The sequence below is a fragment of the Dromiciops gliroides genome, chromosome 3, assembly GCF_019393635.1.
Source record: "Dromiciops gliroides isolate mDroGli1 chromosome 3, mDroGli1.pri, whole genome shotgun sequence".
In the NCBI taxonomy this organism is placed as follows: domain Eukaryota; kingdom Metazoa; phylum Chordata; class Mammalia; order Microbiotheria; family Microbiotheriidae; genus Dromiciops; species Dromiciops gliroides.
Window position 1 is genome coordinate 648,487,651 of NC_057863.1, and position 21,091 is coordinate 648,508,741.

A 21,091-nucleotide genomic window follows, 5' to 3' on the forward strand; every position below is an offset into this window, starting at 1 on the left:
TGTTCTTTCTCCCATAAACAACAAAAAGTTCATCCTTGTGGAAATTTATTTTGATTTGGGGACCCTACCTTTGGGCTAAGATTAAAAAGCCTTAGGCCTTCAAAGCTTTTCTGTCTGGGAGGCTGGTGCCCCTCCCCCTCAGCTTCAGCTGAGCCAAAAAGCCCCATGGGCTGAGACACCAGGTCAGACAGCTGGAGAGGAAAATCCCCCAGCTCCCTCTGCCCTGAGAAGATCTATCTGAGAGATCCTGGGCTCATCTAGGCCGGGCTCTGGTGTAGCTCATGCTGAGGTCCCAGGCGTGCATCAGGGACAGGGGCCCCTGGAGCCCTGGGTGTGGTATGCACTGGAGGGTCGAGCATGCCCCCCACCAGCCGCAACCATGGCTGGCAGATTAGCTTGGTCTGTGGGGGTGCAAAAAGCCCCAAGATTTGAGTGGAGAGAAGAAAGATATATATAGACCTGGGAGTTAGAACAGAGGGAGGGAAGCCAGTGGACAAGATTAGGGGGCTGATGAAATTAAGAGAGCAGAAAGGCTGGAGCACTAAGAGATGGGGGAAGGAGAAAAAGCTAAGAGCAAGAAGGGACGGAGGCTGAAGGACAAGATTAAGGAGGACTCTGGAGAATAGAGACAGCAATGGGGCTGACAAGAAGAACAGAACAGGAAAGGACACTGGAGCACTAGGAGAAAAGAAGGAGAGGCAGTGGCAGTAAAGAGAGGAAAGTTAGAAGCAGGGGAATAGACAAAGTGAAAGGGGCTCAGAGTTAGAATAAAGGACCTGAGTAGTGAAAGTGGAACATACCCTGAGGCAAGAGGCAGCAACAGCCCTTATTGTATTAAAAAAGTTCCAGACCAGCAGGTGGAAAGAGACTCCCTAAGGCAGTCAGGTTGTACATTTTATTTCCCTGTATTCTCAATTTTAAATAGTATCTCATAAACAAACTCTGCTTTGATTATTTAGTTAAGAGACTTCTTAATCTTTTGCTTATCAATTTTGGGAGCAGAGCTGAGAACTTTTTAAACGGCCCATATTAAGTTAAAAGCAGTCAGATAACCAGTTAGCCAAAAATCCCCAGATTAGTCCTCCAGTCAGATTAGGGCCCCTGGATTAGCCAAATCAGTCAAAATATTTTTACATCCTCAACCTGTATTTTTACTCTTGCCTTCATCCCTGAGGGAGGCCTGGCCTCCCCTTGTGCACATATGTGATAGGGACCCTTAGATGGGACTTCATGAAAAGCAAGGGAGGAGCCCAGGCCCTGTGGAAGGGGAAACAACAGCTAGTAAGAACCTCCAAAAGACAGAGGTGGAAAGGACTTTAGGACAGAGAATGCTTGATAAAGAAGGAACCTCATAACATGAGACAATCAGAAGGGGCTCTTACCTCACAGTCATAGATCCCCTGCTTTAGAAGAGACTTAAAAGGTCATCTAGTATGACTTATACCCTAACATCAATGTCCTCTACAAATCATGTGACAAGAGATCTTCCAACCTTTTTTTGAGACTCCCAGTGTGGAGAACACCATGTTCCAGGTAGCCTGTTCCACCTGCATTCATTCACCAAGCACTTACTTAGCACCTACTATGTGCCAGACATTTGATCAAAAATCCTGGAAAGACTTATTGTTTTCCTGCCTGGAACTCCTGCTATAAGAACCTCTCTGTTCTGAGTAGTTGTTGTTTCAGCAGCTGCCCACCACTCAAGCCCAGGGCTCTAGGCATGAGGCACTTCCTTCCCTGATAACTCCTCACCAGCTGCCATGACTGGTCCACAAAACAAGCCCACCAGGATATGACCTTTTCACTCCTGGAACACCCAGCCTGGGCATTCTCCCCCGCCCACCCCTTCTCTCCTGCTTTCCACTGCTGGACCTACCATCAAATCAACTCTGTCCTGACTTCTGATTCCATTTGCCATCCCTGTAATTTCCCAAAGCAAAATATCCCTGCCTGCCTACCATTTCTCCATATGTGGGCTCTCCCTCAATTTAAACATAATCTCATTGTGGACAATGAGCACTTTTCCATGTATTAGTAAATTCTTCACTTAGTAAGCACTGAGTATGACTTGAATAGGAATCATTTATTCCTTTAGAGTAACAGGGAGGAATGAGAAAGTTTTGCGATTATGGAGCTAATATTCTATGGGGAAGAAGCCATTAGTAAGTGAAGTGGGATGGTGCAGATGACAGTGGGAGCAGATAGAGGGCATCTTACTTTACTACCCCTCCCCCAACTTCCCAGCTAGGTTGATAGAAGGCTGGGTCTGGAGACAAGAGGATGGGAAACAATCTTCACTTCCTCATTTTTTGAGGAAAGAGACAAGACCTAGACTTTTCCCAGCCCCCAAACAACAGAGATGACATCCAGGCAGAGATGGGAAGAATGGAGAGGCAGCAGGCAGGACAGGGAGAGGGGGTGGGCAATAGATTCAAAGAGACATGGGGAGGAGCTGTCAGCCTCTTAGTGGGTTATAGAAAGAGAACCCAGGGGAGGGGAAAGGGCTTTGGGAAAGCACTGGGCCTGAGGCAGCATGAATGGGAGAAAGAACCTGCAGGTGAAGGAGCTGAGGATGAGGAGAAGGAGGAGATTCTTATTCATGCCAAAGGCCTCAGAGAGGGCCAAGAAGCCCAGAGCCCTGGGAGAAGACATGAAGCTTGAGGGCTTTCAAAAGGGATGTCTGGGCTTTGCTGTGATTGTCCCTTCAGGCTCAGAAAGCCCAGTTACCCTGCTCAGGAGGGTCATTCCCATGGGGCTGTTCTTTCCTCAGGTCCAGAAAAAGCACCTTCCAGAGAAGAACCCCTCAGCCCCCAAACACAGTAAGTAAAGGCCCCAACCCAAGAAAGCTGCAGTTTGTGGGAGCCTTGGAACATATGTCTGTGAAAGGAGAAGGTAGGAGCTATTTTTCCCATGAAGGCCAACTCTCTTCTATTTTCTGTAGTAGGAAGATGAGCAAGACTGATGCTATTCCGTGCCTCCAGAAGTCCTCCACTCTGTTCAATTTAAACAGTATTTATGGATCTGAACACTCATAGGCACTGTCACAGACCCTTATATTTAGAAGACTCAGAATTAAGTGACTCTTTGTGCCTGGCCTGGCCTGGGGATGGTGACTCTCAACCCTGTTCACTCCATATTCTCCTATTCTGTTCACATTCTGCCTCTGTGCTAAATACCTCTATGGCCTTGGAAAAACAGCCTTATATCTTAGTTTCTTCTTCTTTGAAGAGAGGACACCAGATTAGCTTGCCTCGGTAGTCCCTTCCACCTTCAAATCCAAGGTTCTATGATACCCAGTCCTCAGAAAGGCATTAAGGAAGATGCAGAAATGCAGGCTGGGGATGGACTTTTTGTTACTGATGGAGCCAAGACACTGAGCCAGGAAGGAGAGAAGGAGATAAAAGGTATAAGGACAAGAGACCCTCATGGGGTTCCCTGCCCTTCTGAGATGTCTGTGTCAACTCCTTCCTTCCTTCATAGATGCTCGGCTGTGTATGGATGTTTATAATAAGATTGACCCCTACAAAGTGAACCAACCTCATGAAGGAATAAGGAGTCCTTAGAGATCATTAGTGATGGTGACTATAGCCTTTAAATTAAAAAGACACTTGCTTCTTGAAAGGAAAGTCATGCAAATCTGGACAGCACACTAAAAGGCTGTGGAAATTTTTTTGATTTGGGGACCCTACCTTTGGGCTGAGATTAGAAAGCCTTAGGCCCTCAGGGTCTCTTCTGTGTGGGAGGTGCTGGTGCCCCTCCTCCTCTGCTTCAGCTGAGCCAAAAAGCCCTGTGGGCTGTACAAGATGTCAGTTCAGACAGTTGGGGGAAAGAAGCCCCCAGCTCCCTCCGACCAGAGCAGAGCTATCTGAGGGATCCTGGGCTCATCCAGACCGGGCTCTGGCATAGCCTGTGCTGAGGCACGTGATGCTCAAGCATCCCCCTAGCCCCAGCCACAGCTCTGGCTGGTGGGTTAGTTTGGTGGGTGTGGGGGCACAGGAAGCCCCAAGATTTGAGTGGAGAAAAGGAAAATATATATAGACCTGGGTGTTAGACTCAGGGGACATGGCAGATGAGATTAAGAGAGCAGAAAGGCTGGAGCACTAAGAGACAGGGGAAGGAGAAAAAGCTAAGAGCAAGAAGGGACTGAGGCCAAAGGACAAGAGGAGGCTGAAGGACAAGATTAAGGAGGACTCCAGAGACTAGAGATAGCAAGGGGGCTGATGAGACAAACAGAACAGGGAAGGACACTGGAGCACTAGGAGAACAGGAGAGGTCGGTGAGAGAGAAACACAGGGGTTCAGCGGTGGCAGTAAGGAGAGGAAAGTTAGAAGCAGAGGGATAGACAAAGTGAAAAGGGGTCAGAATTAGAATAAAGGACCTGAGTAGTGAAAGTTGAACATACCCTAAGGCAAGAAGCAGCAAAGGCCCTTATTGTATTAAAAAAGTTCCAGGCCCAGCAGTTGGAAAGAGAGACCTGGTTGCAGTCAGGTTGTACATTTTATTTCCCTGTATTCTTAATTTTAAATAGCGTCTCATAAATAAACTCTGCTTTGATTATTTAGTTAAGAGGCTTCTTACTCTTTTGCTTCTCAATTTTGGGAGTGGAGCAGTGTGGTGGAACTCTATAAATGGCCCACATTAAATTAATAGCAGTCAGATAGCCAGTTAGTCAAAAGTCCCCAGATTAGTCCTCCAGTCACATTAGGCCCCCCAAATTAGGCCAATAAGTCAAAATATTCTTACAAGGCAGAACCGTTACTTTGCTGACAAACATCCATATACTCAAATCTATCCTTTTTTTGAGTAGTGATATATGGCTGTGAGGGTGGGATTCTAAGATAAGCTGAGCATGGCAGAAGTGACACTTTTGAATTGTTGGGCTGAGAAGGAATTGTGAGTGTCCCTTAGACAGCAAAAAATCAAATCAGTCAACACTTAAAGAAATGAATTCAGGCTATTCCCTTGGAGGTTGAATGCTGAAGATGTAGCTTGAATACTTTGGCCACAGAAGGAGAAGATGGGTTTCATTGGGAATGCCCCTGATTTGGGGAAACATTGAAGGCAAAAGGAAGAAAAGGACAGTAGTGGATGAGATGGATGGATAGTGTCATGGAAGACTTTGGGAGATAGTGGAGGATAGAAAGGCCTGCTGTGCTATGGTCCATGGGGTCATGAAGATTCAGAAATAACTGTGCAACAGCCACAACAGAGATGAACTGATCCTACAACCTCATTTGACAATGGAAGAAAGGAAGTCAAAGACAATAGTGACTTGCGCTGGGGCCCAGTGGGAGAAAGAGAAAAGCTGGGATTCAGATTTAGGTCTTCTGGACCCAAATCCAGTGTTCTATGTTCTTCTGCCTCATCCACCACCAAGAATCAGCTATGGTACTTTTGAAATGTATATGGGTGAGAGAGGACACAGCTTCCTACTCCATTTACCTAAGAAGCTTCAATAAGGTTCTTTGGAAGGACAGGACCTTTGGTTCTAGAAGTTTTGGGGCCATGTGCTATAGGGTCAATAAGGACAAATTTATGATGGGCCCCTCATTCTCCTTCCCCCTCTGCTCTGTGAGGATAAGCCTAGAAGCCTGTGTATCCCCTGATCTGCCAGGGAAGCTGAGTTCAGTCTGCCAAGGGCTATGCCCACTGCCCCCCTGGCCAAAGGGTGGGAGCCACATTTCATCTGTCATCTTTGAAGTCATGATTGGCCCCTCAGTGGCCTACATTCTGAGGCTATCTGGATGCCTTCACCTCTGTTATTCTTGCTGTTAGTCTAGGAATTGGTATCCCTGTTCTCTCTTCACTGGATCAGTTGATATAATTCCCTCCATATTTCTTTGAATCCATCAAATTAACATTTCTTATGACACAACAAAATTCCATGATCTTCATACATCACAGTTCATTAATCCTTGTCCCACTGGAGGGATGCAAATTTTTCCAGTTCTTTGCTGCAATAACAGCTGTTGTTATAAACATTCATGTACTCACAACTCTTTTTTCTGTCTTTGCTCCCCTTGGTATACCTACCTGTTAGTGTAGAACCTCACCCAACTCCTTCTCTCACTGCTGACTTTTAAGGCCCCAGATGGAAGCTTATGACTATTTTCTCACAGCTGTAAAGGGTCTTTAACACTCTTTCTCATGAGCTCCTACCATTGTGCTCCCCCTTAGTAACCAGACGGAAAGATAGCAAAGGCATTTACTGATAAGAAATAATAAGAACAATTGATACAAATCATCCCCTCTAAAAACAACAATATAAGGTGAATTCTCTGATAAATAAAGCTTCCCTGAAAGGACTGGGTACAAACAAAATGGTGGTGAGGTTCCTGTGTTGAGGATCTCTGTAGCTAAGGGCTGCCACTCAGCTCCTGACCATGGAAGTCCCTTCTGTCTTTAGTGAAGTACTCCATGAGGAGGGCTCACTACTGGGCTCCAAGCATCCCTTTCATCAGGGCCCATTCCTGGCCTTTCTTTCTGCCATGAATGGCCCTGCTCCCTGTAGTCAGCATTGGCCTTCTGGAATGTTTTCTTCATACATTGTTGGGGTTTTCACTGCCATCAGCCTCTTCTGCCTCTTGTGGACCCCGATGATCTTCTCCATATTTGAGATCATGTTGTCTAGAACCAAACATTCCTGGTTTCATGAAACCTCAGGAGAGAAGATTTTGACTCTGAGAATCTCAATATCTTAGGTCCATTCTGATAGGATGGGTCATCTACAGCTTAGTTCAGTAGGAATAAACATGGAAGTTTCTAAATGGTCTTTTACATGGATAAGGAAGACAGAAAAATATGGAGGATTCAAAATATTGAAGCACTTGGGGAGCAACAGATTATGGACCCAAATATTCCACAAGGTGCCTTGGCTTCTAAGCAGCCCAGGCATACTGAGCTCTAGCTTCTTTCATTCCTCTTAATTTTGTCTGAGAGATCTGGGTGTCCCTGGCACCCTGCAAGTATTCCCTCTTCCCCAATACAGCCTTTTTATCCCACCCCCAGCTGGATCTTTGCATTGATCCAGATGTCTCAGCTTTCTGCCCTGAGAGATGCCTCTGAACCCTCCTTTATGAAGGGAAACAGAAAGGCTGTCCCAACATCCCTAGGGACTTTCTTCTCTTCCTTACGCTTGAGGGTTCTTCAAGGGCTCAATCTTGTCATAAACATCTGCTGCGATGATATTCAGTGTCTGGAGATAGAGAGAAGAGACGTCACTGGCATCCAGAGTCGAGGCTGGCACTAGGGGGACTCTTCCCTCTTCAGACCCTGTCCCTACTTCCCTCCATCCTGGCCTGGTTCCTGTTCCCTCTCTCATGAGAAATAAGAAGTTCATCCTCCACCTTTATTTTTACATTTGCCTTGGTCCCTGAATGAGGCCTGGTCTCCCCTTGTGCACATACCTGATAGGTGCTCTCATATGGGACTTCAGGAAAGGCAGGGGAGGAGTCCAGGCCCTGTGGGAGGGGAAACAACACCTAGTCAAACCCCCCCAAAAATCAGAGTTGGAAAGGAATTTAGGACAGAGAGTGCTTGATAAAGAAGGAACCTTATGACAAGTGATAATCTGCAAATGTCTTAGAGATGTCGTAGTTATGTATCCCCTGAGTTACAAGGGACTTAAAAGAACATCTAGTGTGACAAACCCTAATACCAATGTCCTCTACAACTCATGTGATAAGTGGTCATCCAGGCGTTCTTTTTTTTTGGCGGGGCAATGGGGTTTAAGTAACTTGCCCAGGGTCACACAGCTAGTAAGTGTCAAGTGTTTGATGCCGGATTTGAAGTCAGGTCCTCCTGAATCCAGGGCCGGTGCTTTATACACTGCACCACCTAGCTGCCCCCCATCCAGCCTTTCTTGGCGACTCCCAGTGTGGAGCAGGACACCATGTCCTAGGTAGCCCATTCCACATTGTATTCATTCACCAAGAACTTAGCACCTACTACGTGCCAGACATTGTGCCATAAATCCTGGAAAGACTTATTCTATTGCTACCTGGAACTCCTGCTAAGAGAATTTCTCTGTCCTGAGTGGTGATTGCCTCTTCAGGTACCCACCACCCAAGCCTTGATCTGTAACCATGAGTCACTTCCTTCCTAGACTGCTTGTCACCAGCTGTCATGATTGATCCACAAAATTAGCCCACCAGGACTTAACCCTTTTACTCCTGGAACTCCCAACCTGGAGTTGCTCACCCTAACCCTCTTTCCTCTTCTGATTTCTAGTTCTAGAACCATCATCAACTCTGCCCTGATTTCTGTTTCCATTTGCCAGGTCTCTAATTTCTCAAAGCAATATGTTCATATTTGGGCACCATTTCTCCATTTGTGGACTCTTCCTCAATTTCATCATTATGTCAGCAAGGAAAATGAGTACTGTTACATGTATTAGTAAATTCTTCACTTAGCAGGGTGATTGTCCTACAGTAGGCACTGAATATGATTCGAATACGAATCATTCACTTCATAAATGACTTTTACTCCTTCATTCTTTTACTCATGGGATGAACAGAGAAGAATAAGACAGCCTGGCAGTCACAGAAGTAATACTCTCTGCTTTGGAAGCCATTAGTAAAGTGACAATCAGGTTCCAAATATATACGGAAGGATGAGCAGAGGGAGGGCACTGGCAACAGGAAGGAGCTGGGCAGGCTCCTGTTGGGGCTGACACTTGAGCTGAACCTGGCAGAAGGGTCAGGATTCTATGAGATGGAGGTGAGGAGGGAGCCCCTTCCAGGCTTAGGACAACCTGTGCAGAGGTCCAGAGAGGGCAGGTGGAAAGTGGCTTCTTTGAAATAAGAGAGGGGCTATTGAGGCTGAATCTTTGACTTTCAGGAAGTATAATAAATCATAATAAACCTGGAGACATTAACCTAAGGGCCATACAAGGAGCAGGGGTTATTGGGTGAAGACTTGGCCTGGAAGTCAGAAGGAGCAGACTTCAGGTCTGGCCCCTGACACAAACTGGCCTTAAGAAGCTGGGTAAGTGCCTTAGGGTTTCAGTGGCCAGCAGAACTCTAAGACTATATTCTGCCTATCATTTTTGAGAATGGGACTCCCGAACACCAATGAAATTATCACCTGGAGTCAAACAAACAAACCAGGGATGGCTATAGTTTCTTTTCCTGGCAATAGGGAGCCACTGATCCTTCTTAAATCAGGAAAGAAATTGCTGAAACATGTGCCTCAGGTATATGTTTGCCAGTTGTTTGGAGGAGATGGGAGACCCTGGAGCTTGGGACACCAATGAAGAAGCTGTTGCAACAGTCCAGGGCTGGGTTGTGATGGCTTGATCTAGAGTATTGTGTTTGAGAGGAGAGATGAGGGTAATGGGCAGAGAACACTTGGTATCTAATCACTGGGAAGATTTCATGAAACCAATCTTTAATTTACCTCTACAAATTCCATTCCTTTTTCCATAATATGCCCTTTGGGGTCATGGAGGGTAAATCTATTCTGTCCCGCATATGGAATGGCTCCAAATATCATTATCAGGTCCCCACCTACCACAACATGCCCTCCCAAAGTTTTCTCTGGGGTTCTGTGGCTTTAAGATGTCATGATGGGATGTGCATTGTCACATCTGATCAGATTTCAAGGTCTTTGGTTCTAAGACCTGACCTTCTGGAGTCTGGCTCTGCCTGGGCCCTGTTGTCATCCCCACTCATCTCTGAAGCTGCCTTGCTGGAGAGAACAGAGGCTCAATGAGGGAGAGGAAGGTATCCTTTTAATCACAACCCCTGGCTCTTGTGACTCATCAAGCCCAGGAGGTGACCCAGAGGTGCTGAAAGCTGTGCCATTGACAGGGCCACTCTGTGAGGTTCTTCCATTCTGGAAGGGATTCTGTCCCTGAGTATAGGGAGGCTCATCCTCAGCAGATCATCCATTTGGGGAGGACTCCTGTGGGATCGGCAGCCCGTGGGGGATGGGAAAAATGCACAATGTTTCTGATGTTGTGTTGAAAGCCATCTTGCCTTGGAGCCTAGCTATAGAGGTGGAAGGACCCAATGAGGCAGCTGCTCCAGCCCTACACTAAGGAGGGAATTGTGGCATAAGCGTATTGCCCCAGGGACCCACTGATGCTAAGGACAGAGTCAGAATGTGAGCAGAGGAGCAGAAAAGGGGGTGGAGAGTGTTGAGAGTCTCCATTCCCAGGCCCTGCACAAATAGTAACTTAGCTCTTAGTCCTCTAAGTCTTTGGGGTTGTGACAGTGCCTGGTGAGTACATGTTTTAATAAATACTGTTTAAAATGAATTGAATGGAGGAGGATTTTCAGAGTCACATCGTATGAGGCTTCATGGTCATCCTAGCACAGAAAATCAAAGGGAGTTGGCCATCCTTAGGAGGACAGCATCTAGGTTCTCCTTAAAATAAAGAAAGAAGATGGTGGTTGGAGCCCAATCTCTGAAGACCACCATTAGGTGCTAGTTTCATTGTTTGGTGCTCTCTTTGGAGAGCATATCTCTTATCTACCCTGTCCTCTTGGCTTCTCTTCCAACCCCCCACCCCCAAACACTCTTCCAAATTTTGGCAGTAGTTTTCCAACCATTGTTCTTGCTTCTGTTCTCTTACCTCTCTGATTCATCCTTCATACCACTGTTCCTATCGACTTGTCCTCATATACCATCTTGATCATGTCACTTTTATCTTTGAAAACCTTGAAATCATTCCATCCCTGAAATGCAGTGCACTGAAACAGATAGAGTTCTGAGTTTGAAACCTGGAGACCTGGATTAGAATCGTGACCCTGTCTCTTGCTACTTTTGGGATGTTGGACAAGTTCCTTCTCTTCCCTGGATGTCAATTTCCCAATCTATAAAATGATGCATTGTAGGCTAGATGATCAAACTCATCCCAGATTTAAATCCTGTGATCTTACCTTTATGTCCATTCCCACTAAACTGGCCAGACTTATGCCCTCATCTGTATCCATCTGATTTTTTCAACAGCCTCCTTTCTGTTTTTTCTGCATCTAATCTTTATTCCAGTCCATGTCCTTGATCTTTGTATGTCATGTGCTCTATCTATTGTCATTGATGAACATTAGGTTTCCCAGATTTTTACACATCCATGTTATTTGAACCAAGTCACAAATGGAGTAGAGATGTGACAATGGCCACATCAAACAAAACTCTGAGCCTTGAGAGTCAGTTTCAATCCTACTGGTCTGCCCAGTATTGGTGAATTTTACACCAAGCAGATATGATTCTGATCATTTCCTCTTCTTACTGCTAATTAGGCTTCAAATGACTCCTTTTATCTACTTAATTATCTTTGGTGTTCTGAGGCACTCACTCAATACCCTTAAGAACAATGAGGCAGCCTTACTGCTTCTAATCTTTCTCTTGGACAGCCTTGTCTGCTCAGGCTGCACTGGTCTATATTCTAGAGTCTTGCATTGCACTTTCCCAGCTCTGAATCTTGGTTCAGGTTATTTCTCCAAAGAAATAGAATATTCTTCCTTGTCTCCCTAGGACTGTTATAGTTTTCCCCTCCCATTCCTTTAAGAAACAGCTCAAGTGCTAGCTCTTCTATGACATCAGTCTTAATTTCTGCCCACCCTCTCTCCGCACCAAGGAGAATGGACTTTCTCCCCAGGTTTCCTATTGCACTTTATTTTGTAGCCAGAGTTTAAGTATGCATATCATGTAATGTTGTGTACCAATTACCTGTGTTGGGCTCTGATCCTTTTACTAGATTGTAAGGGCCTTGAAATTAAGAATGGAGTCTTAGCTAAACCTTGTTTCTCCTTCAGTGATTGGTATAGTGCTCTGCACAGGGTCTGCCCCTACATGTTTGTTGAATGATCAATGAATTTTACTGTACATGACAGGTTCTAAGATGATTATAGGAGACAGAAAGGTTGTTTTCCATTTTTACCAACTAGAAAATTGCAGTAAATGGACTGACATTCACTATAAATTTTACTACAGTCCTTAGAATCAGGTTATTTCTTTCCATGTCCTCTCCCAATTCACCATGAAAAACTGCCCTCCTTCATGGACCTGATTTCCTCCTCCTGGCTTCATATCCTTGTCCAAACCAAGCAACTTCTCTGAGGGAAGGGAGGAGGGAGAGACCACTTACCGACCACCCTGATTGTGACATCCTTAGAAATTGTTAAGTTGGTCACATCGTTCTTTGCCAATCAGGCATACTTTCCAGAATCTTCCCAAGATACACTTTTAATGACATAGGTGTTACCAAGGAAGTCAGAGTTCATGGTGCTATTGCCTTGCCATTCATACAGGGCAGGTGGGTAAGACTCAACATGATATGCTAAGATCAGTGGATATTTGAATCTGATCTCAATCTCCCTACTCTCAGGGCTTGGAAGAATCACAATGTGGTCTGGTCCATCTGTGTAAAGAAGGAAGGGAAATGAGTTGTGAGTCACTGTTGGGGAAAGGGTAAGAGTGGGAGAAGACTCAGAGTCACTCACAGTTCACAGTCAGGGTGAGGGAGTCACTCGTATGGGCACAGATTAGCTTCCAGATTTCACATTGATAGGACCCAGCATCCTCCCTCTTCACACTCTTGATGGTGAGGGTCTGGTTATTCTCAGACAAATGTCTCCTCTCACTGAGTGACAGGCGCTGGTTATTGAAGAACACAGAATGTTCATCCCCTCATTTTCTGGGCTACATGTGAACACCACAGTGCCATTCTCTATGGTGTTGGTACTGCTGGCAGTGATGTTAGGTTTGGCTGGTGTTTTTGAGGAGAGAAAAAGAAGAGAGAAATGTGAGAGTGACTGGCTTGTTACTTCACCAGGTCATGTCTGCACTGCAAAAACACCAAAATCCTAGTGCAAATACTTCCATTACTGACATAAAGTAATGACCCTGTCACCATGGGGAGGGATGTGTCCCCTGGTTCTATGGTTGTGATGGTAAGTAAGGTGAGCAGGAAATGCAGGGGATGGAGTGGGGTCCTGGATTATCCCATCCTCTATAGAGGTCCTGGAATATGCACAGTGTAGTGCGTCAGGTGGGTATGGGAGTATGGAATAAGCATTTATGAAGTGCTTACTACATGCCTGGCACATGGTTGGTACTAGAGAAATGCTATTATTATCCTCATTGTTATGATCGTTGTTATTGGCATGAAGTATCTTAAATAATATGTGATCCAATGTTATCTTCTCAACAACCCTGGGAAGTAGAGGGTATAATTCTTTCCATTTTCCAGTTTAGCAAACTGAAGCAGGACAGCTCTAGCTATTAGGGAGTTTTCCATGGAAGCACAGAACGTACAGTTGTATGGGACATTATAGGCCATTCACTATTCTCCATATCTGTTTGCCTCTGTGCTCTTGGTTCTGCCCTCTGAGGTCACATGGAACAGTCCAGCAAATTGCTATCATATATCTCCCCCAAGCCTTCTCTTCTCCAGGGTAAAGTTCTCAGTTCCCTCAGCTTACCCACAGATCATATGGACAGCAGACCCTTCACCAACCTGGTTGCCTTACTCTGGACACTCTCCAGTATACTCATGTCTGTTGTAAACTTTGTCTTCTATAAACCAATCCAATTCTCTGGGTGCCATTGGACAGTCCTGAAGGACTGTTATCCCCTTACCTTTGGTAGTGAACATGGTTCAATTGCATTAGGTTTGTTGGCTGCCTTTTTCTCCCTTTGACCCAAGTATTAAGCTTGCAGTCCATTCAGACCCCCCAGGTCTTGTCAGATGAACAGCTTTCTCACCAGTGGATTCTGGATTTTTATAATGATCCCATCTTTCATGGGAGTTTAGTTTCTAGGTAATTTACCATTGCATCCAAAAGTCAGGTGTCCTGCCTGACCCCAATCTCCCCTTCTTTTAGCCAACCACCCCTACTTTCTTTAATGGTTTTCCTATTTCTTGGTGACTAGCAATTTCCCCTTTTGTACACATGCTTATTTATGCCTTGGACTTTTTGTACCCAATGGCAGGATCTGACATTGATCCCAAATAATTTTCATTTGATCTCAGCCAGGGTCACCTCCACACCTTGATGGGGATATTGGTGAAAGCCTGAGAGGAATGGCTAGGGAAAAGCCATGGGGACCTGGTGCTCAGAGAGTGAAACATTACCTTAGGTCCAAAGGAAAACATGCAAAGCAAGAGATTGAGAATAGGTCACTTAGCAGCTGCGTGCAGAAGTCCTGGTTGAAGTCCAGGGGTTACTAACCCACAAGAGCATCTCCTGTGCCTAGGCCTGTGTCTTGCCAATGGGGTAGATCATACCCATTTACGTAATGTTTTTTAATTCCCTGGTCTGTGCTGTCTCCTTTCGCTAGGGGTTTCCTCTCCTACAACACAAGATGTCTTGTTACACAAGGAAGCTGAGCCAAGTAGGACTGACTTTCCCTGAGCATCCATGACCTGTGGAGGCCCCAGATACCAGCTTTTCCTTATCCCTGCATTCTCTGTAGTTGGCAGGTCAGCCTTGCCCCTAGTAAAGCTGTGTGCCCCTCAGTAATCCCTGGTAATTCAGCAGGCTCACAGGACTCCTTTCTTGGGTCATCCTTCCCCAGATATTTAGGGATGACTTTCCAAACAGGACTAAATTACATATATTTGAGTTTTCCTGACCCACTTTCTTCCCTGTTTTGATAGAGTTCTCAGTCTTTCCCTTCATTCATGATAAGAGGTTTAGTGTGAGGTAGAGTGTGACTCATCTTTTACAGATAGTGAAGGAGCTTTGAATCCAGTAAAGCCAAGTGGGATTGGCCGAGAAACTGACAAGGCTGAGGTCAACTATCCATCCCTGAGGGGTGGTGAGGACATGCTAGACAGTGAGCATCCTACTGGGAAAGAAGGCCACAGTAACACTTTTATGAAACATGCCTTGACATCCCCGAAGAGTCTTATGCCTGGCATGCCAGAGCGACTAGTGTTGGACTTAGAAAGATCTGAGTTCAAATTCTAACTCAGTTACATAATTTACCAGCAAGCCATTTAACCTGCCTGTGCCTTAGGACCTTCACCTGTAAAATGGTGATAATAGTGGCCACCTCACAGTTATTGGGAGGATCAAATGAGGCCATCCCTGAAAAGTTCTTTGTAGAACATAAGGTGTTGCTTAGACATGAGCTGTTTTGTTTTTATAAGGTGGCAGGGGTCACTAATTGGGCTTTGGCTAGAGGGAGAGAGGGCTATAGCCAGGCTTTGAGGTCATGCTCTCTCCTGGGGCGCTGAGCATGTATGACATGAGCTAAGAAGGATGGATCATGGAGAGGGAGGAGAAGGACACATTCCACCTTCACACAGTAGGGGAATAGTAGAAATGCTTTTGATTTAGATTTAGAGGGCCCTGGGTTCAAATCCTGGTTCTGCTCCTTCCTATGTGTGTGACGTTGGCCAAGTCTCTTCCCCTCCAAAGGCCTGAGTCTCCTCTGTGAACTGAGAGGGCTGCACTAAAGCCTATCTGATGTCCTATTCCAGGGCTAAGTGGAGGATTCCATCATCCCTACATGACTGGGTTTCTCTACCTTTCTTTGTGCCCCTCCAATACCCCCATCAAACCAATGTGAAAATAATGGGAATGGGGGCATATTTGGTAATGTCCCTACTCTCCTCGAGGATCTTCAGGGGATCACTATTACCTCCTTCCTCAGAGCCATAGTCCTTTAATTGATATAAAGTTCCCTTTTGCCCCTTGAGCCATCCTTCCCCTGCAGCCTTATCTCATCCCACTCCTTTCCACCCCTTTTATGTCCTCTGGCACCTGGTCCATGCCCTGCCCCCCCAAACCCTGGATATAGTGTTATTTCATAGTGTTATAGGTAACAGATTCAGAGCTGGCATGAACCTCAGAGATGCTTTGGCCTGCTGCCTCATCACTTCCCTTGTCTATGAGGCCCTTGGACAGTCGGTCTGAGGAAGTGTTTGTACGCTTCTCAGAGTCCTGGTTTTAAAGTCACAAAAAGGAAATACAAAAAGGATTTAAAAGGAAAGTGAAAAATAAAATGAAAATACAATTGTAATTTTTCCCATCCAGGTTTCTGGACCCCCTGACATCTGAGAACCCCTGGTCTAGGTCAGTGGCCTCCTTGTTAGATGAGGAAACTGTGGCCCCTCATTGTGACTTGTCTTTGACCAAGCAGAGAGCAAGCAGCAGAGCTGGATTTGAACCCAGGCCCTCTGAACCCAAGGTCAACCTGCTTTCCCCTCTTAGGAAGCTGCTCCAGGCACAGACCTTCAGTGATGAGCTCATTGGTACAGAAGGAGGCAGTGGCAGAGAATGGCCTTGATCTCACATCACCCTGTGCCTGAATCTGTTGTCCTGTCACTGTCCAACACAGCTTTTTGTCTTTCATATGATGGAATGAAAGAAATTCACATTTCAAAAGTCCCAAAGACTTTCAAGGAAGAAAGTGCAGAGTCTCCTCTATCTCAGGGCTGAACTACATGGTCCAAGAAGCTCTTTCTAGCTCTAGGTGTTCTCATTGGCCAAAGCCCCAGCTCTGAGCAGCCCAAGGGAAGCTTCATGTCAGAGAAGGGGAGGAACAGCAGGTGATGGTGTGAGATTCCCCAGGAGCTCCCTCATCATGGACACTCCCTGGCCTGTGGACCCAGAGCAGTGGGTGGGGCCAACAAAGTGGACAGGCTATAGGAAGGGATGAGAAGGGACAGCCAAGCAGAAGGGAGGAGGCCAGAGCAAGGAGCCAACTCCTCATGGCTGAGAAGCTGATCAGAAGTACCAGGGAGGGAATCACAGTACCCTAGAAACTTTGTGGTCCTTGAGATAGACAATACAGCTGTTCCAACGCCCACGCCCCAACATGAGCCCTTCTTGTCTGAGCATCAGTGCAGAAAACTGGGGGGAAGCAGGTTCCTCCCAGGTGTTCTCTCTGCCTCCACCTGGATGGCTCAGGCTAGCACAGCCTCCTCCTGGCTGGATCTGACCCCACTCCTCTTTAGCCTCTCAATGTCCCAGCTCACTTGGCTTCTCTCACCACATTATTCAGATCCAGCCATAGCTGATAGGGAATTTACTAGAGCCAGGTATCATTCCTTCCTTCTTGACCTGCATCATCCCCCTTCATCCATTCACACTGGAGGATCCCTTCAGAAAGCCTCTTCTTGCCAGGTTCCCCTCACTTTCCACCTCTCCCAAGAAGCCTTTCCTTATGTCCCCTGGCCCAGCTGACAGCCCCCTCCTCAAATGATCTTAGACCCCTTTGTTGCAGGTCCAGCCCTGGGCCACCAGCTGCCTGATTCATTTGTTGGTGGGTCTAATGGAGCCTACTAGGAGTAATGCTTCCCATCTCTATCACACTTGGAGGGTCTTTCCTCAGGACAGCAGGAGAAGCAGGGAATGCTGGGATGAGTATTCCCATTTTACAGATGAGGCAATGGAGAGTCACAGAGCTGAGGTGACTCACCTGAGGCCACACAGTAAATGTTGGAGCTGGGAAATGAATCTAGACCTCCTGATGACAAGGCCAGAACTCTCCTCTTCACTTGTCCCCTCCCTTCTAGAAGAAGCTAGAAGTTCTGGAGAGCCCGACTCCCCTTGTGTCTGGTGAAGGGCTCAATCCTTTGTGCCTCCAGGACTGAGAACACTCTGCAGGGAAACTGAGGCAGTCCTGATCCTAGCCCAATTCATCTCACTTCCTATCACTGGGTCCTCTGTGGCCTCTTTCTTCTCAGGCTCTTCAGAGAGTCCAGTGGCCTGACCTGGGTGCTAAGTCTGCCTCAGACCCCTACCAGCTGCTTAATTCTGGGCAAGCTGCTGCCCCGCTCAGTGCCTGGAGGACTCCGGGAGACCAGGATTTGCAGACAAGTTGGCAACCTTCACTGGTGGAGGGGTTGGGTCCCCCAGGGATTCCCTCTACCCAGGAAACCTCCAGTCTTGAACTGCTCCCTATTGTCCTCATGTTCACTCCACATAAATGTTTACATGTTTCCTCAGTAGAATGTCCACTCCTAGAGATAAGAGAGTTATATCTTTGCTTTTTGCATCCCATACCCAGCCCAGTGACTTTGTACATAGTAGGTGCCTAATAAATGCTTGTGGATAACAGAAGGATGATTCTTGGTCCTTCCTCCCACAATATCCTCTTCCCAGGAGCTGAGGGACAGAAAGGCCCCTGGGGACGACTGGCAGGGTCCTCCCCAAACCCTGGCTCCTGCCTCTCACCCTGTAGCCACTGAAAGCATCTGGCCACAGAAAGATGCCCAGGATGATTTCCAGAAAGACACCCATGGGAAAAAGCCCAGGTGTCCTAGGCTGTCACCCACCCCCATAGATATCCCAACCTCAGACCCAGAAATCCCCAGAGACCTCTGGGATTCTTTGCTTCTGGGGCTCAGAGGTCACCTTGTCCAACCCAGGACTGATGAGGGATCTGCACTGAAACACCCCTGGCAAAAGGGCATCTAGGCTCTGCTTGAAGACTCCCAGAAGTCAGGAGGTCACTGTCTCCTGAGGTGACCTTCATGATAGGAGGCATATAGGGTGTCCACAGCATGGAATGGTGGACATGGAGGTCAGCAAGGCCTGAATTCAAATCCTACCTCATCTATTGACCAGCTTCTTGACTCTGACCAAGTTATCTCTCTCAGTTTCATTTTTTTGCCTTAAACAAATACATAGCACCTACATCACAGGGCCTTTGAGAGAATCATGTGTAATATGCCCCATAGAGCACTTTGGCCAGCATTAGGCCCTATATAAATTGTAGGTCTTTTTAACCCATTCTCCAATTGGGAAGCTCTCCTGGTTGAGAAAGTTGTCCCTGTCTGGAGCCCCAAGTGACCCCTTTGCTCCCCACATGGTGTTATTCTTCTCCTCATCCAGCTGAGACCTCAGCAGGAGCTGGGCCCCTCTGTCCCAGTCTGTCCTTCAGGGAAGCCTGGACCCCTCTGTCTTGGCCTTTCCTCTAGAAAATGAAGGTAATACAGGTGTTCTCCCTCTGGGGTCCCTCTCCCAGCCCTGGGATCCTCAGGCTGAACAGGCAACCACATGGTCCTGGGACACCCGGGCAGCCAGGCTCTTGGGGAGTGTGTAGTTTGGGTGTGAGCTCTGCTGGGCACAGCTGGCAAGGGAGGTCAGTGACCATTCCCTCTCCCACCAAGGCACCCCCTGCCACATGGATTTTTAATGTCTTTTGGCAAGTGAACTTCAGGAACAGGCTGCCTTCTTCAGGCCCAACTGAGGGGGCAGGTGCCATTCTAAGCCTTCAGGGGCCCCTCCTAATTTCACAGTGTGGCCTGGGACATCTGGGAGGAAGAAGGAAGTTACTTCCCACATCCTGACTGCCCAGGGCCTCAGCAGCTGGGACCTCTGAGCTCTCCTGTGCTCTCTGAGACCCATGACCAGGCTGCTCTGGGTGTGGGGTGTTCTCAGCTCCTTGTTCTACTTTATGTGGGCATGAGTCCTGTTCTGGACTCTCCTGGTCCCCGGGTAATGAGCTTAGGGGTGAGCTCTCAGACCAGCCAGAGGGAGAGCACTAGGCTGAGGCATGGCCCATGGGAAGCTCAGCACTTACCATACACCAGTAATAGTCCTGTAGCATTTGTAGTTATCAGGTCTTCAGAATGAATAATGGTTACAATGTAGAGGTCAGTGTCACTGAGGGTGAGGTTGGGGATGAGCAGGGAGCCATTGGAGAAGACCTTCTCCCGGTTGTCTGCTGCTATCTGCACTCCAGAAAAGACAAGGTATCTAGTGATCCTGTTGGAGTTCTCTGTTGTCTTTCTGTACCAAGAATAGGCGACAACCTCACCTGAAACCCCCCAGATGTCCAAGATAACACTGCTGCCCACTGTCCCATAGGGAGGACTTGGCACAACAGTGACAGGAGAACCTTGAGCAGACGATGCCTGGATCCAGCAGCTGAGGATGGAGGCTGAGCGGGGAGGAAGGAGGTAGAGGTCAGCAGGGTCCCCTGACCCCCTGACAGGCCCAGGTCACTGAGCTGTCCCCAAGGTAAGTGTGGGGGCTGCTAAGCCTGCCCCAGGGTCTGCTGGGGGCTCAGAGGGGGATGTTTGAAGGGGATTCATGTGCCTGTGCATCAGTGTCTGCAGAGCATCTGAGAGTTTGGTCCATGCCACATTTGAATATCCCTTCATTTTCTTGATGCCAATGTGGAAGGCAAGACACTGAAGGGAGAAATGAATAAATAAAATGTTGTTCTTGAGGATAGAAATCAGATCTTACAGCTGGACAGAAACTTCGAGATCCCTGAACCAAATACCCCAATTTCAAATTAAGGAAACTGAGGCCCAATTAAAGTAAAACATGTACCTGATGTTAAATAGGAAATGGCAAAGGCAGCATTTGAATCCAGATCAACATTTCTCACAACATTTCCCTGGATACATTTTAAAGCTGACAATTGGGCTTCAAAACAGTCCTAGGGGAAGATGGTATTCCGGGAAAACACAAGCTAAGAGGGGTAAGTGACCTGTCCAAGGTCCCACAGCTAGTAACCATCAGAGCTGGGATCCACACCCAGGTCTCCTCTGACTGTAAAGATGCCCCTATCATATTTAGAGGTTGCTCAGCTCCGGGCCTGGATGTTGCCCTGAGTCTCAGGGATGGGGACTGATAACCCTGTGCTGCTACTTCCCCTCTGCCCCTGGCTCAGCATAGACACACCTGGCCAGGGCAGCAGAGACTGTTTCTGGGACAGACCCCCTGGGACTGGTTTCCTTCCTCCTGGTACTTGTCTTGATTATCTTTTCTTTGTCTGGGCCAGAATCCCCCAGGCTCCCTCTCCTCCCCTGGGTTCCAGCAAAGCTGGTGTCTCACCTGTGATCAGGAGCCCCTTCCAGGGGTTGCCTACACTGTGGGGAGGTTCCAAGGTTCTCTCCATCAGTCTGTGCTGCCCACTGTGTGTGACCACCTCTCTCCTTGCCAGGAATCTCTGCCTTCCCCTCCTGAGCTGTATGCTACCTGTCCAGAACACAAGGACAGCCCTTGGAGGTGTCCCTGCTGGACTCCAGACTAAGTCTGCCCCTGCCTGCAGCCCAGAGCTGTGTTTTCTCTGTCTCCTTCTCCTTCTCTAGGGCACTGAGGTCTCTGTCTGCAGGGCTGGAGCTCTTTTATCTGCCAGGATGAGGTGGTCCCCACAGGGCAGGGACTTGGCCTCT

The 21,091-nt window shown here is 47.2% G+C and overlaps 1 protein-coding gene across 1 annotated transcript; it reads right to left on the reverse strand.

The window, feature by feature from the left end:
• Positions 1 to 257: 257 nt before the first annotated feature.
• On the reverse strand, positions 258 to 20,814 carry LOC122748243 (carcinoembryonic antigen-related cell adhesion molecule 6-like). Its single transcript, XM_043993913.1, is given in 10 exon segments — positions 258 to 401; positions 6,546 to 6,627; positions 7,134 to 7,195; positions 7,407 to 7,460; positions 12,096 to 12,364; positions 12,447 to 12,617; positions 12,620 to 12,712; positions 16,898 to 16,906; positions 19,486 to 19,845; positions 20,751 to 20,814. Coding segments are annotated over 10 exon segments (1,308 nt in total).
• Positions 20,815 to 21,091: the final 277 nt, after the last annotated feature.